We start from the raw sequence: 16,603 nt of genomic DNA on the forward strand, positions 1-16,603 counted from the left end.
TCTGGATGTGTGTGTGTGTGTGTGCCAACCTGACTGAGCCAGGCAGCGGTTTCACCTTGCGCCGACACTTTCAAGACTTCCCCTCTCTCTCCAACGTATTTTCTCTCTCTTTTACACATTCATTCTTTACATATATCTGCGAGCTAAGCGTATTTCGTGGCAGCCGACGTTGCTGGCTCGATCGTCCACAAATATACATGTGTATATAACATAACTCGAGCTGCTGGTGTTGGTAAAGGAGGAGGTAACGAACTTGAAAGCGTGTATACGAGAGAGTCAGATATCTTAGCGTGCTCTTTGCCTTCGATGGTGCGTTTGCAAGCACATTACTCGAATTATGCGTCACGTTTTTTAATTTTACTTTTTTTTTTCCCAATTAAGATAAATGTACTAAACGTTGGCCACCTTAGTAGACCAATTTCTAAAGTACTCCATAAATATAGGAAAAAAGTAAAATTTTCAAGTCCTAATGGGGATTATTTTATAGTTATAACACTATTATAAGATGTACCAAAAAGAAATGATTTTTTGAATAAAAAGAAAAAAAGCTTTCATTTATTACTGGACATGATGGAATGTCCCAATTCTTGACCACTGTAGAAAAAACTTGTCCCTGTGGCCGAAACTTCAAGTCCCAATAACTGGCCAGTCGTATGAATTGTACGCAATTAACATTGGCCAGTTATTAGGACACACTAAAAGTGAGGTTACGTTGGCAGATATCCCAAAGCCTGGTCAGCCGACCAAAATCACTTTAAAAAAACACTTTTTTCTTATTTCCTGGTTAAAGTATTATTAAGATAACTATTAACAATGAAACTAATATAAATTTTAAGCGTGAATATTAATAAAAATATTTTTTACAGCTGCAAAAATTCGTGCGGATCGTAAAATTGTGATTGTGGCCAATCTTTGGGACCAATTTTTTGGTGGCCAAGCATTGGTACATTTACCTTACGAATGTAACGAAGAACAAAAGTTGTTCGTTTAGGCCCTGCACTATTAGTATAATTGCTTCTTTTTTGGATTCATTCACCAAAAAAGATGTCAGCAGAGGAAAACAAGCTGGTTTTACGAATAATAGAGCAGCTGCAAACTGCAAATAAATAATAGATGAATGCGTACGTATTATGCTTGTATGTAGGTTTATATAAATGACGTTCGTAGTTGATAGATCGTTTGTTGCTTTTTGGGGGTTGGTGTATCACCATGTATTACTCTGTATATATGTATACTGCACTGTGTATTACAGGTATCGAACTTTCTCTCCCTCCTCTCATCGGCGCGTTTACCCCCACCCCTTATTGACTCCACATGCCGCTGGTGTGTATTAGTAGTGTAGTACCCATCTATAGTACACATATAGCAGCCTGTACGTAGCGTGATATCAAGCCTCGTACCTTACAGTACTTGTGCGTTGTAAGATAATATTATCGCGCGACACTTGCTAAGCCACGATGATAACAAAACAAAAACTCAACTCTACAAAGGAGAGGGTTAACATCTGAATAAAAATAATTAGAGAATGTAAATTAAAAAAAATTCAATGCGTGTACTCACAGCTATTAATTGCAGGTAGTGTCGTCAGAGCTCACATAGCCAGGGTTGAGACTTTGTTCCAGTAACGTATTGGTAGCGACCAGATAACACCAGGGTTTGATCTTCTTAGAGATTTGATTACTCGAAAACTACTCCGATTGTATTGATATATTCCATCATAGTAGTCCGTGAAAATGTACGTAAAGGTAGTACGTAAAAGTTCCGTTGTACTCTTGAACAACGCGCGCATGCACACTCGCACGATTCACACGGTTCTTTCCTCACAAAACAGTCACAGTTTTTTCTTATATTTGCCAAGCTAATAGCTATAATACTTGTCAGCCACTACGTATCAATCCACTGTTCTCTGTCTCCGTTCAAATGTACGCGGTCTTCTCACCTAACAACAACCCACCAGTCTTCGTACAACGTCAAGAGAACGGATACAGTGCAAATATCCAAGTATAAAGTAGTTTGGACCAAAGGAAAAAAAAAAACACAAATGAAACAAGGAGCAGCACCAAAAAGTGATCACTTTCCAAGAATACGATGCGATCAGGCGTACACAGATTACCAGGCGCAACTGGCTGCTGTCACTGCTATACTGTGCTACGCCGAAACGAAAGCCAGCCACTCCGTTGACTCTGCTCTGCTGCTATACTAGACAGTGACGATAGTATAAATTATAAGAAAACCCAACGCGTGCGACAAGGATGAATGGATCGGTGGGAAGTGGAGGTGCGCGGAGACCATATGAGTGCGGAGATGAGGTTAGGTTAGCTTACATATGTTCCGCACCGCGCTGAGGTGAGTTTCTTGTCTGCTCCTGCCTTTTCCTACGAAGTTCGAGTCGTAAACTCCAGGGGGTGCGAGTATACAGCGCGCCAAAGAGGTGATTTTGAATCATTTCTTTTCCTATACTCTTCTTGGAATCACCAGTTTGTTGCCATGCAGAAGTACCTACATGCGTACAAGGAGACAGTGTTTAGCAAAAACCAAATCAAAAGTGTAGACAGAATGGAATTGGAGTTCTTCCCTATTTGATAAAAGTAGGTTTATCTAAGTTCAATCTTAATCAGTCAATTTTACCATTGAATATCTATTAATTTTGCCCGTCAAAGTTATAATAACATATACCATTAGAAAATGGAGGTTTTCAATTATTAACACTTAATAATATATTTGGTCACTACGTTAATACTTTTCATCGAGATCACTTACAACTAGTGTAAACAAAATCATGAGAGATTATAAGACCGTATGTGAAAATGGTACATTACGTCACTAGGGCAAAAAGTACAAACATGAGCGCCCGAAAAGCTCAGTTGTTGTATGTTGGTTTCCAAGTCACGTATATTTTTCTTATCGAGGACGCAAAGTGCAATGTTGCGCTCAGTAAATCACTTTGGGCCCTAGGGCAGAAAAGTACTTTGAGCCCGGAGGAAGTAAAAAACTTTTCTGCCTGTAAGCCCAAAGTGATTACAAGGGTGCAAAATGTGGCCCGAGGGTGCAAAGTGGCAGTTACACTTTGTGCCAATAGTAGAATTGGTAGTTTTCGCCGGATGAATTCCATCGTCTCCAGGGTTATTTTGTGGCCCAAGGGACTTACGAACCATGGCCCGAGGAACGTAAGGTAACCACGGAGCGATGGTGCTTATCCGACGAAAACTACTATTGTACCCCTGGGCCCAAAGTGGTTGCAAGGGCGCAAAGCGACAGTTGCACTTTGTGCCCATGGTACTACTAAGTATCTTCCAGAAACAGAATAACGAGGAGGCCGTTTTTGTTTCAGTTAAAATTACTCAGAAATAAATAATTTTCCAAAACAATTTGTTGGATTATCTTTTTTATCTTTGGATGAAATTAGTAATTGTTTCATTAATATGACTTAATGATCACAATGCAGAAAAATAACAAAGTTGAAAAATTTGTTGAGTATGTCCTTAATATTAACATTGAATATGACGTACTTGGACCATCTTTGATTTGGCCAAGATTAGAGTCTTCAGTTTGTATAATCACGAATAGTTGTGAATCGTTTCATTCGTAAGTAGGTAAACGGTACAGTTGTTGACCCCCTGATAGTGATTGACCGCCACATGCATTTTTAAATGGAGCCTTTATATGTAGATATACAAATTATACAGGGGTCAATCACTACCTTGAGGTGTCAATAACTGTATCGTTTACCCCTAAATCACTTACGTCAATCTGCACAATGAAATTTGTACGTATTTGCTGAAGCAATAAATAAGAAAAATATATACGAGATGAAATGATGGATTGTATAAAAGATGTATCTAATATCTCAGTTAAAAAATACTCAGTTATCAAAAAATTTTTACCCGTACTTGAATTTCTTTAATCAAGTAAAAATACAGTTTTTTTTAACACGCCAGATATTCTGCCAGTTCAAAGCCTGGATAAAGTGTGACAGAAGAATCTGTTACGGCTCATCACTTGCGTTTTACTTACCAGGACGCAAGTTAACAATCCACTTTAATGGGCCGATCAACTCGTATCATGGCCAGGACACAATTTGATATTCTTGGTTTTCTAAAGTACTACAGTAGTGACGTCACGTAACTATTATAACAGTACTCATCATTATCATTATTTAGCCTTACTGCTGGAGTGTCTTGGAACTGAATAATTGTCTTTCAATTACCAAAAACATTATAGGTTAAAAACAAACCTAAAAAATGATTGGATACTACACCTGTGGTATGGACAGTATTCAAACTGTTTTATAAAAATTAGGATATTATTTATTCGAATTTTGTGAAATAAAAAAAAAATCTGCAGTAGCATGATTTGGAGAGTTCCATGTTGAGGGGGATAAAGAAGCTGCTTGTGACATCGAATTGCCATAATGGTCTTAGTGGAAGATTTTGGCATATTCTTCAGCTTTCTTCCTTCATCTTTTTAGACTCGAAGCTTACAATGAAGTATCTTTTTCCTATTATTAGCTAGAAAATAAGACATTACACAATACAATGTTAATGATGTGGGATGAGAAAAAAATCAAAAGTGAAGGGTAAAAGTTAAATTAAAGCATCGGACATTGTACAATGTGAATTTGTAAATAGATTTTATTTTCAAGCTAAACACTTATAATAATTTCTACAATCTACGGACGAGTAACTGTTTGTTATTAAATTATTTCTTAATACATTCTAATATTGACTTTTTGTAGTTCGTAGTTCTCTTCCATTACCTCATAAATGTATATAAATGAGATATACACTTTTAAGTTTGGCATTTTGTTTTTGGTATTTTTTTCTTTAACTTTTGGAACATCATTCACGTTCATTAGTCGATTATTGCTCATCTTGGGCTATACAGGCTAGGTTTTTCTCAAGATTGCAAGTGCAACCATTAAGTATATCTATTCATAAAAAAAGTTTATCAATTTTTTTGTTAATTCTCTCATTATTTTTGGCACTTTAAATGTACACACAGCAAAGATTTTACAACAATTTTGTTGTCACTTTTTTGTCCACTTGCACAGTAAAAAAAAACAGAAGTTTCAGAGAAATATTTAGTATTTTCTTTGATATTATATAGTTGTTTTCAAAACAATTCTTACTATCTCCCACCAAATTAGGTAACATTTACTAAAGAATTTTACATGATTTTAAATGGAAGTAAAAAAACTGGAGAAGTTTCTCCACTATATCCTGCTGCACTCTTAAACATACCAGAGAAATATATGATTTTTTCAATAGAAACATGACTGATTGTTTGAGGCTTTTTAATATTATACATTCACTTTTAAACTGGTGAATCACATGAATTTCACTTTGGAATATTTTATTATTTGTAAAGATACGTTTTAGTATCAATAAAATGTGTGTATTATTCACAAAATTATGAGTATAATGCGGTGTTGTTAACATGGAGATGAAAAATGACTAAATAAATAATTTAAACTTGTACACCAATCAAGAAAATGGCTTATACATATATAAAAATACATTGACAGAAACAAAAGATAGATACAAAAAGATTAATGTGACTCCAGATGTAAAGTGTCAATACAAAAGTGCGATCCAAATGTTGAATTCAAAACAATATGAAAGCCAAATTTTATCGAGCATTTTCAAAAAGTTTCAAGAAGTACTTAAAAAATGAAGCTTCATAAAGAGTAATTAATACAGTCCAAAAAATTAAGAAAATATTAGATTTGAAGAGCAAGAATAAAAAAATTTAAAGCAAAGTATTGATAGAGTTAAATAAGGAATAGAAACTATAGGAAGAAAATGTAAAACAAATTGTGAACAGAAAGATAAAATATCTAGGATCTAGGTCTATTCTGAAGCAAAATTAAGTACCCCCAAAAAAATTCTAGATACTTGTACAGCCTACCATCATGAATTTTGGTAAAGGCTTCATTTAATAATTTTCTTATTTATACGCATAGGAGATGAGTGAGCGGAGAGTGTAAGAAGACCATAACCATTTTACCGCATATAATCATTCATATAATTTATATACGAATGTATAATTTTTTCTTATTCATTGGCGACTTACGCGACTAAAATACATGTAGTCGTATCACATACAATATTGACTATCGTATTGGAAAGTTTTTTTGACACTAGCTTATTTTGGCTGTTCTCAATGACTTTCATTCCTTATACTTCATTTATATATTTTCGTCCCTTCTTTTTTGCCTTCACAGTGCTCACTGGCTACCAAAACAGTACTTCGAGCTTCAGCTATATTTTTAAAATCTGATACTTTCACACTGTCTCTCTTTCGTAGTTAAAACTCAAACTTAACATATGTTTCTTTCTTCACTCTTATATCGCGGTAAAATTAATTTCAAATATAAATATAATTCATAAGACGTTCTTATATTCTAGATTATTTTTATCAGTCCGCGTCTAATATCATTTCTTAACGTTACTTAAAAACGCATTGACTTATGACGTTTAATACTTATACACTTACTTATTCCTAATGACTTTCACCTTGACTTTTCATAGGCTTCATTACTTTCGTACGTTTTTGACGATTACTATAGATAAACACGTTACCAATGTTTTCTTGCTTTGTATACATAACATGCTTTTTCATTTTAAACGTAATACCTTGCGGGAATATCTAAAAAAAAGTAAACCGGAATGTAAATTGTTTTTTTTTTCTTTTTTTTTTTTAACTTACTTCATGTATGTATATAGTGAATCTTTCAAGCTAAATAATCTACAACATAAGTAATTAGGATGAATATTTAGTGACGGCATCATCTTAATTGTTGCTTTATGTGCCACTGTACTTCAAACACTGCTTTTTTGAATGCTCATCAAGTAAACACGAATTATAAAGTCAAAACTTGTACCCGAGCGACCTTTTAATAGAATTCGAAATAACTTGTCAACTCTTTTCATGAATACTTGATATTTTAGCAAATTTAACTCTTCTTCTCTAAAAAGTATCCAGTGTTATTTGTGCACAACTTATAAAGTGACAGAAAAGTCGTGAATTTTAAAAAACGAGATTTAAAAAAAAATCGATGTCTTGATCATACAAATCACATTCCGATTATCTTGAGTTCAATGTGTACGGTCAGCAGCATAATCCTCGTCACTATTACCCCATTCACATAAATCACTTTTTTGCTATTGTACATATTAGATGTTCAGATAAAAAGCCCTTACAAAAAATCTCATGCTAAATACGAAGTGAAAAAAAAAAAAAAAAAAAAACAAAGCCTAAAAATTATCGATTTCATGCCGAGTCCCCGGCACCAGCGACCGATACCTCACCTCCGGCCGGGCTGACCGATTGCTGCTGCGGATTAACCGGAGCGTTAGGCGCGAGCTGTTGTTGTAGGCCTTGCAGCTCTTGGACGCCTTGAAATAGCTTGCCAGGAAAGCCTTGCAGCAGATCATACGAGACGGGGGTCGGTGGTAGGGCGGTCGTGTGGGCGTGGGGCGATTGCAACACCGCGATGACTCGTCGCAGCTCCTCCAGTGCGTTTCCTGTATTACGAGAACATAATATAATGTACATTGTGTGTGCATGCCTTGGTATACGTGCATATACATCCTCGTACACTGTACCATTAGAAAGTTGAGAGTGTGTATTTTTATTGGAGTGTCGCGTTGTCGTACTTCCTCTGTTATATGGATAACTACTACTACGGCTATTGTTATAGCATCAACATGAGAAAATACCTTTAAGTTGGTACTATCGGAGTTTGAATTCGTTGTGTGGGGTATATATCTAAGTATACGTGTATTGGCAGTTACGTGAATTTCAGGTGATTCAACTGAACTTTGCATGCATAAAGTGGTTCTTTTTTTTCTTTTTTCTTTTTTTTTTTTTTCAGTTCACGGAATCAGGTTAGGTGAGCTTTCATTCGGGAATGAGTAATCGCCTTCAACGTATCAGTAACGACGCGTCTCATTTCTGACAGTTGAATCGACTCGGTGAAAGTATTTCATTGTTGCGACCGGTTTATTTAGGCATGTTGCATAGCGCATTGCAAAACTTGACCTACTTTTTTGCAATGAAAGTAGGTCTGGTGCCAAAAATTTTATTTTAATCAGCTTACGTTCCGAGAGTCACGCGAAAAAAATAATGTGACGATTGTAACACATTTTTTTTTGCAATTGTTATGAAACTTTTGTCACCTTCGTTTGTAGTACTTATCAACAATTGCAGCCGTTTATTTTAAGGGAGAAGAAATACGTAACTATTATACTTGTCTCGCGATTTATGTAAGGCGACGTTTCTATGAATGAAATATAGACAACTTTTACTAGGAAAATTGTCCATCGTCGCTTGAAAAAAGATTGTTAGGTAATAGTTACGTATACACATTGTCTTTCCTTATTTCTTATATCGTGAAACAAGTGTTGAACATTTTTCAAGAATATCGCTGAAAAAACACGGGAAGAACAAAAATTATATTTACTTGTTCGATCAAACGAAATGACTGACGTACAATCGTCTCCGTCACATAGACATGTGTCTCACTGAGCACACAAAAAATAGTGTCACGCAACGCAATTAGAGCGCGTTTTTTTTTTTCCTTCACAGTACAAAAAACCATCGGCATTCCGCACTCAGGCTGAACAACTCGCAGGTACACGTATCGCAATAACCGAGCACAGTAAAGTCTGACCTTGCATGAGAATGTAGTTCTTGGCTAGCAGGAGCGTGGCGATTTTCGAAAGCTTCCGCACGGAGGGGCTGTGCGCGTAAGGAATGACCGAACGCAGCTCGTCCAGGGCGTCGTTGAGATCGTGCATCCGTCGCCGCTCTCTGGCGTTGATGTTCAGCCTGACGCTCTTCCCCTGTCTCGTCGTCTTCGACTTCGATGGACAGTTCAGGCGCTGGGCTCCGGATCTGTGGACGGACCACAGGCGATTTTTTAGTGGCTCAACGTATACCGTGCAAATAGATTGTAGCGTTCAATGCAATCGACGATCAAAGAATAGCTGCTCGAGACGCCGCGAGAAAAAACCAACCAAAGTGGTAAACAAAAGCTCGGTGCACGTAAGTGTACGTACCGTTCGTGATCGGGTCTATTTTCGTCGGTGAGGGTGTTGGACGAAGAGGCATGTGGCTGGGCCGGTGGTTGTTGCTGCTGAAAGTAAAAGCCACCGAGGCCGACGGCCCCGAGGGGAGTGCGTCGACCTGGGGCGCTCTGTGGATTTTCCGAGGCCGAATAGACGGCTGGTGGTGCTCCCAGCATTTGGTGGGCCGAGCTCCCTGGTCCTTGGTGGTAAGCCATCGGATTCAGCCCGGGGTTGCCGGAGTGGGATCCCAGTGCGTGCTGTTGAATTTCATCGAGCGATTGGCTTAATTTTGCAGTATAATCGAGTTTTATCATATTATACCAATGCGTGTCGAATATTTTTTTTTTCTTTTTTGTATCATACACATGTTTTTAAAATAGAAGAGAATATCAATTTTAATCCACTACGTCTTTCTAAAGATATGAAATTCTGACAAAGTTAAACGTGGATTCTTTTCTTATATCACACACTAAAAAAACGAATAAACAAAGACTGCGTCAAAGCTTCGGAATAAGGGCGAAACCTCGGTGTAACTTGAATGTACTTTATCAAAGTCTTTGTTCATACATGAAAAGTAAAAATAAAAATAAAACATACGTATTTAATATTACTTGATCATGTAGTAAATTTTATAAGTATTTTTACCTGTTGTACATATCTACCAACAATATTTGGGTAGTAACTAGTTATAGCTATCAATGATCATCATAGAAATTATTAATGAACTTTCAAATTCAACACATTGAGAAGGACCGAGGAAACTAAATAAGCCAAAAGAATAATTTTTAATAATTTAAGGAGATAATTTTCATTTCCAGGTATATACGAAACTTTATGTAACATATATGAGTGAAAAGGAGGGGTTGTAGAAAATCGTACAAATTCTCACGTAAAAAGAGGGAGTCTGAAATTTAAGAAAACCGTCTTGCGTATTTTATGAATGTGGTCTCATGTTTGTGAACCCACTTCACGGCACCAGTTGCGCAATATACTATTATTGAGTAGTAATAGTACGGTTGATTCCTCAACACCAGAATTTCATTAAGTTGGACAATCGCCATCAATCTTTTTTGCTTTGACATACTGCAGATTTCAAAAACAAGTGATTCCGTATCGCTACAATGCAGCTAAAGAACCGTTGACGTAACAGTTAAATGTTTTCACCATTTGCTCTATGATTTGCCCATTCACGTAAAAGTATTTCCGTGTTCGTACCTAAACGACAACTGAGTTTCAATAAAATTGAAACCAGTGGAAAAAAAAAAAAAAAAAAAAAAAACAGGCAATCGGTATTTCTGAGCACAATAGAGAGCACACGAAGAAGAGCAACGCTCAGTCGAGCTCAGTAAGTGCGTGTAATGGGCGCGCGTGGCGCGTTGTTGCCGGGAAACTTACGGTACTACGTTGCTCCCACGCCCAGGTCGGATGTGAGGCCGAGCGCTGGTGCTGCTGCTGCCAGGGGCCTTGCTGGTGCAAGTGGGCCTCGGGCATCGCCTCTCTCCTCTCGTCCTCCTCGCAGGAGCTGCTCTCACCATCGTAGGACCTCATTCCTCCCCCTCCTCCTCCTCTTCGCCTCTTTCTCGTGCGCTGAATCGCAAACGCTCGCCTTCCGCGGCTCGCTTTCGCTCGACCAGGATGATGACTTTTCTTACTGTGAATTTAATACAGATATGCTATTGTCTTCTGCAAACTCTATGACTTTTTTTTTTTTTTTATGTTTAATCTGCTTTCTCATCTTTAGCGTGAGTTAAAGATTTTCTCATCTGCGGTTGATGTGATGATTACGATGTACTTGTTGTGGATATTACAAAAAAAAATTTACCGTTTTCAGTGAAAAAAATTCATACAATAGAGGCGTTTCAACTCGCAACAACTTAATTAAATTATGAGAGACTTCTGTTGTTTTTTAGAATCAAGAAGTTATAAAATTTTTTTTCTCGTACCGATGAGGTGGTGGACCTATTTTCCAACAATCTTTTTCTTTTTTTGTGCAAAGAAATTTAAAATACATATTCCTGGAAGACAAAAAATTAAATTGCAATGTTTTACGCAGCTTATCAAAATTTCTAAGTAAAAACTACCAATCAGTAGTAAGCAGAAAAAAAATCAGTAAGTACTTATATGTAGAAAGATCAAAATAAGGGTTGGTTGCTACTATTTTGTAGAAAACTTGAGAAAAGATGCCAAATCTTTTACAGTTAACTATTTTTATATTTTGATTAATTTAGGGGTTCAGTTAAAATTGCATGTACTTTGATCAAGTGTGATTTTTTTTGAGATTAAGTCTATCATAAACTATCAAGAAAATATCTATAAGAAGGCCTTATTACTTGTTTAATAAATGACTATTATTAAACAATTAACTCAAGTAAAATAGAAACATCATTTTTCGAAAATAAGAAATTATTTATTAATAAAAAATTTAGAATACAACTAAAAGTTAGTAAATATTTTTTTTATATACTTGCTGGAATCACATTTTTTTTTTAATAAACATCAAAAAAAGTTTTATTCTAATATTAAAATAATACACAGTATCTTTAACAGTAGTATACGTGAGCACTAGTACAAAAAAAAAGGTATAAAATTATTTCTTTGATGATTAAAATAATGAAAAAAATAGTTTGCCTTAGACTAAAAATAAATATAGTATTGTTTGTATCTTACTTTTCAACTTTATTTTGTACCTTAAAATTAAAAGTACTAATAACGTTTATTTCTACTAACTTTCATTATTGTTACTAACAGTTCATAGATTCATTGATAAAAAAAAAAACTACATCGTTAGTATCATATGATGTATCACTGACAAAAAAAAAAATTTAACAAAATTAAAACCCTTTGTAAAACCATCGAGTATACTCACAACAAGGACTCTCCACTTCTGCATCAAACTTCCTGAATAAGCGCACCGGCGCTACTGCTTTTTCAATTCATTTTGATCATTTGTCATCAACAATGATTCCCTCGCACTACCTCGTGTTATCTTTTCCTCTCACAAGGGTCTTCGTCTCCGCTGGTCTTTTTAATCAATTAAGTAGACACTCGGCTAAAGGGATCCTGCGCCGAATCACGGCCATTTTATACGGGCGACGCGTCGATTAAAAGGACCCCCGCACGCGACGCGTCTCCGTCTCCCACCCCCTTCTGGCTCCGTCGTTTTCAGATTATTAAAGGCAACTTGATTTCTGTGCAGTTCTACCAACACTTCATTTATTATTTTCTAACGAATAAACTAAAAAGAAATGCACTTGAAAAAATATTTTGTTATTATTAATGGTGAAAGGAAGGAAAAACAATGAAAGGAGGAGGGAGGAAGGGGATGGATACGGGGGAGACAGGATCACACTAAGCACCTTCCGCACATACACAGTATCTTGCACGAGTACACATCATTTTAGGGGTGATTCGAGGGAACTGCCCTTAACGAAGATTCATATACGCGCTTAGAGATGGCGTGGAGAGCAGGGATGCTGTGGATGGACCGGTAGCTGGCGGTCTCTTTCGAGGGGATGGCAAAGCAGTCTTTCAAGTAACGAGGGGGTTTTAGTATGACAACATACCTACGTGTACTTTTTGAACAACGCTGGCATGGCTGGCTCGTATGGTCATTTTCTCCAGTATTCGGTGATGATGAGAACACATTGGGCAACCTGCTTTTACCATCAAATGCTCAATTACCTTTTATTGACAAATGTACCGGTAGTCGCTACAAGTGCTGAATTGGACTTTTAATAAGTTCATATTTTTAATTGTCAAGTCCAACAGTTTTTGGTGTCAAGTGACTCTTCTCACAGTTGTACTTTTATTGATGTTATTATTATTAACTATAAATATTTTTTTTTTAATAACAGTCAAATTATCTTTCATAAGTTTTCATACGTTCATTCAGTGCCTTATACTTACTGAGTTATTTAGTTTTGGATTTTTAATAATGGAAAAAAGTAGTGTGAACTAAAAAATTTTATAAAGAGATTATAAAAATCATAACAATTTTGTAATTATTCTTATTAATTATCATAATCATTATTTTCCACCACATAAAATTATTTATTTTTATTCATCTTCGTTTTATTATTACAATTGTTTCTCGAGTAAATTTTTTTGAATGATCTGAATAAATGGTTTTTAAAACAGTATAAACATCTTTGGCTGCATATTAATTGATCTATCAGTGGTTGACTCTTTTAATTTGACAATGAACAGAAAGAATCAAATTATATTTAAGGTTTTGCTCAAATTAAACAAGCTAATAAGTATCTCAAGTTTTTGGTTTTTACTTGAACATTTTAAATTTTTGGAAAACAAGTGTGTAGTTAAAATGATGAAAAAATATACTTGTGGCTTCAATAACCCTTAGTGACATTCGATTCAATATCAACCTCTACTATTTTTTTTTTTTTTTTTTGTTCAAAGATTACAGAGATGAACACTCTTGTGTAATATAAAATCAATTAATTAGCCAACAAATAAATAAACAACAAAATACAATATTAAATTAATCATAATATCAACCATCAACATCAGAAATATGATTATTACACTATGGTTAAATTAACATTAATTCGTAATAATTGCTAGACTTCAAATCATCCTGAACTAAAAACCTTAATATTTATGTTTACAGTGTATACCAACACTCCATATGTAAGACACTGTATAAAAAAAGCAGTGGAACCCCGTCGTGGGATTTTCTTCTCTTTATTACTTATTTTCTTCTGTACTCTTTCTTACTTTCAAGTGCGTATATAAGAAGGTACAAGATGGAAAAAATGGGGTATTAGTTCATATATACGTGATTTGTTCGCTTAATTGCGCCTCTTACATTTATTTGGAAGGACAGGTTTTTATTACTTTGTTTTTGTTGGAATAATGAATACTATAATCCTACGGATAAGTTACTTGTATAAATATTGAATTTAGAGTATATCTGATTTTTCGGAATTTTTTAGTACAATGTTATGTAACAACTTTAGTTTCAATAATATAAAAAAAAATTGTTGTTATAGTATTTTTTTAAAGTAAGTATTAGTGTTTGAGTCATTAAATGAGTTGTGGTTTTTTAAAACTATTTCAACGTGTCTTTTAAAATAAAATTGCTTTTTGTAATCAATTTCTAGAGTCCAATTAAACTACTTAGATGTAAAATACTAATTTTTAGTTTTATATTTGTATTTATTTCAATAAAATATTGAAAATAGCCAGCTAGGCATTTTCTACTATGTTAGAATCCCAAATTTTACTGTCTGATTATTTGGAAGTTTATTCTTACTATTATTATTACTATTTTCTTTTTAAGCTATATCCATTTCAGATTTTATCATTGTACAAAATCGTTTGCACTTATCTCTTTATACTTACAGGAGAAATAAAAAATCAAAACTCAAAAATCTCATATCTAAAATTGCAAGTCCATTTCACTACCATTTGTACGTGATGAACACTATAAATTTTCCATGCATCCTTTCCTGTAAGTTTGACGATGGTAAACTGCGTTTTTTCTTTAAAAGGCCTCTTTCGCTGTCTGACACGATCAAACGCCTTCCATCCTGCATCACCTCTTCGTCAGATCGTTCACCCCCGCGACACCAGCTTTCACGCGATGGTGAAATCTTTCGAGCATTGTACGTTAAGAAGAGAAAAAGTCGCGTATGTACGAGCATCTATTATACATGCAAGACGTAAGAGCCCCAAAAGCTGCATGTACCTACATCACGAAGTATGTACCTACACGACTGACAAGCAAAAGCACGACGCGAGAAGGAAAAACAGAAAGCGACGAGCGGACGAGCCATAAGGGCAAAAACCGCGTCGTTCCCAACATCATCGCTCTTCACTGTCAATTTAACGACCAACACATGTGCACCCACACACTTATGCGCAGGATGCACGTATGTACTTCCGTAGAGAGCAAGAGAGCGAAAGCTCTATCAGGTATCGATTCTTCGGGGCTACCACTCCAGGGAAACGCAGCCTCGGTGCTCCTCGCGAGCGAGAAGAGAGTATGAGAGGGAACTGGCGAGAGATCGATCGTCGGAGAGGAGAACAGTGATGGCTATATACATACATATATGTATATACGTGCATGGGGTAGACCCTGACTGATTTGCCATCGGCAAGCGAAGGATGCTTGATTAGGGGTTATCGCGTTCAGCGCCAGACCAGACAGGAGAATCCGAGATTTACTCTCCATGTATGCCCCGTTCGATCCCTTTCTCTCTGCTCTCTGTGTTCTGGATAGGTATACATTTGTACGCGCTTGTTTCCACGTTACGTACATCCAGCAAAAGCAAAGCCTTGGCCTCGGCAAAGCACCAGCCGCGTCGTTAATTAATCGGGGTAAAGAGAGCCCGTGCCCTGGCTGGGGATGTGTAGTCTCTATAGCTCGTATATGCTCTTTTGCGCACCCACATGCGTTCAAAACGAACCCTTGGCTTCCTATACGTATATACGTATGCTCCTCTCCCAGACCCCCTGTGTATCCAGCATCGCAGGGGCGCACCAGATATATTCCCTTTTATGCCGCGTCTTTTCCGCATATGTGCACCTTCATGCAAGTATATATGTGTACGTACTCTTCTACTCGTCTTCGCGCGACATTATTATTTTTGCGTCTTATCCTATAGCCCACTGTATGATCCATTTATTCACTACTTGTCCCCGTATCATCTCCCCTTTTTTTCTTTCTCTAAGTGGCCTCGGTCTCGTAGAAACAAAGATTATTGCCAAATTAATAAACCGCCTCTTTCTCTCTCTCTCTCACTCTTTGTGTCTATTCTTATAACAGTGATAGATTTTAACTATTATTTTTCTTCAAATTTTTGCACTCAATACGCTTATTTGGTTCGTGTGACAAGTGTGGATGCATAATATCTTGTTTCGGTGAAATCAACATAATCAATCAGTTTGCCACATTCTCTTCAGGACTGTGTTTTTGATGATATTTTTTCTTTTAGTGAAATTCTTAAAAAGTTCTGATGATTAAATTTCAGTAAGGTATAATTTTTAACTCCTAGAAGTAATAAAGCCATCGAGTGAAAAGTTTTTTTACCTTCGATTTCTAAAGTTTAAATAAAACTTTTTTATCATTTGACATGTTCAAGTTAAAATTTGTTTCTTATTTTATTTTGATTTAAATGTCATATTACCAAGTAACATAGTTTATCTATCTTCATTTGTTATAACATTAATGTATGTAAACACAAAATTTACACAGACTCAAAGTCCAGTTACTTAATTTTCACACATAGTGCCAAGACAGAATCGATTAAAAGTTTAAGCATCTCTCAACATCTATCTCGGGTAAGCAGACTTTATTTAAAACGATTTTGAAAAGTCTTACACAAGACTCATTTCTTTAAATTAATCTTTTGTATCACTCTGTAAATATTAAGATCCCATAACTTCAATTTCATGGAAACCCAACTTTACTATTTTGTATCAAAAGGTTTTTTTTTTTTTAAAGTTTGTTCTAGCAGCAATCTTCTTAAATTTAAACTTTGAGATTTTGGGAACTTTTAGTAGATATTGAA

General features: G+C 35.8%; 2 protein-coding genes across 2 annotated transcripts in view; both read right to left on the reverse strand.

The window, feature by feature from the left end:
- The window catches only part of Axud1 (AXIN1 up-regulated 1), a 65,356-nt gene extending 63,193 nt beyond the window's left edge, over positions 1-2,163 (reverse strand). Inside the window, exon 1 of the mRNA XM_014348743.2 lies at positions 1,561-2,163. The gene's annotated coding sequence lies outside the window, so the exon portion shown is untranslated. The remainder of the gene's footprint in view (positions 1-1,560) is intronic.
- Positions 2,164-7,272: 5,109 nt separating this feature from the next.
- Oli (basic helix-loop-helix family member olig) lies at positions 7,273-10,619 on the reverse strand. Its single transcript, XM_014348508.2, has 4 exons — positions 10,467-10,619; positions 9,063-9,328; positions 8,675-8,898; positions 7,273-7,526 (listed from the first exon to the last, which is right to left on the reverse strand). Exons 1-4 carry the CDS (start codon positions 10,617-10,619, stop codon positions 7,273-7,275), a joined length of 897 nt encoding a protein of 298 aa, XP_014203994.2.
- Between the last annotated feature and the right edge of the window lie 5,984 nt (positions 10,620-16,603).

This window comes from Copidosoma floridanum, unplaced genomic scaffold (genome assembly GCF_036245765.1).
Source record: "Copidosoma floridanum isolate Cflo_tuat_1 unplaced genomic scaffold, Cflo_Japanese_pri ptg000013l, whole genome shotgun sequence".
Taxonomy (NCBI): domain Eukaryota; kingdom Metazoa; phylum Arthropoda; class Insecta; order Hymenoptera; family Encyrtidae; genus Copidosoma; species Copidosoma floridanum.

Coding starts and splice junctions, on each gene's coding strand:
- Oli (XM_014348508.2), bottom strand. CDS start 10,619: ATGAGGTCCTACGATGGTGAGAGCAGCTCCTGCGAGGAGGACGAGAGG. Junction 8,899..9,062: donor AATAGACCCGATCACGAACG/GTACGTACACTT, acceptor GTCCGTCCACAG/ATCCGGAGCCCAGCGCCTGA. Junction 7,527..8,674: donor GAACTACATTCTCATGCAAG/GTCAGACTTTAC, acceptor CTCGTAATACAG/GAAACGCACTGGAGGAGCTG.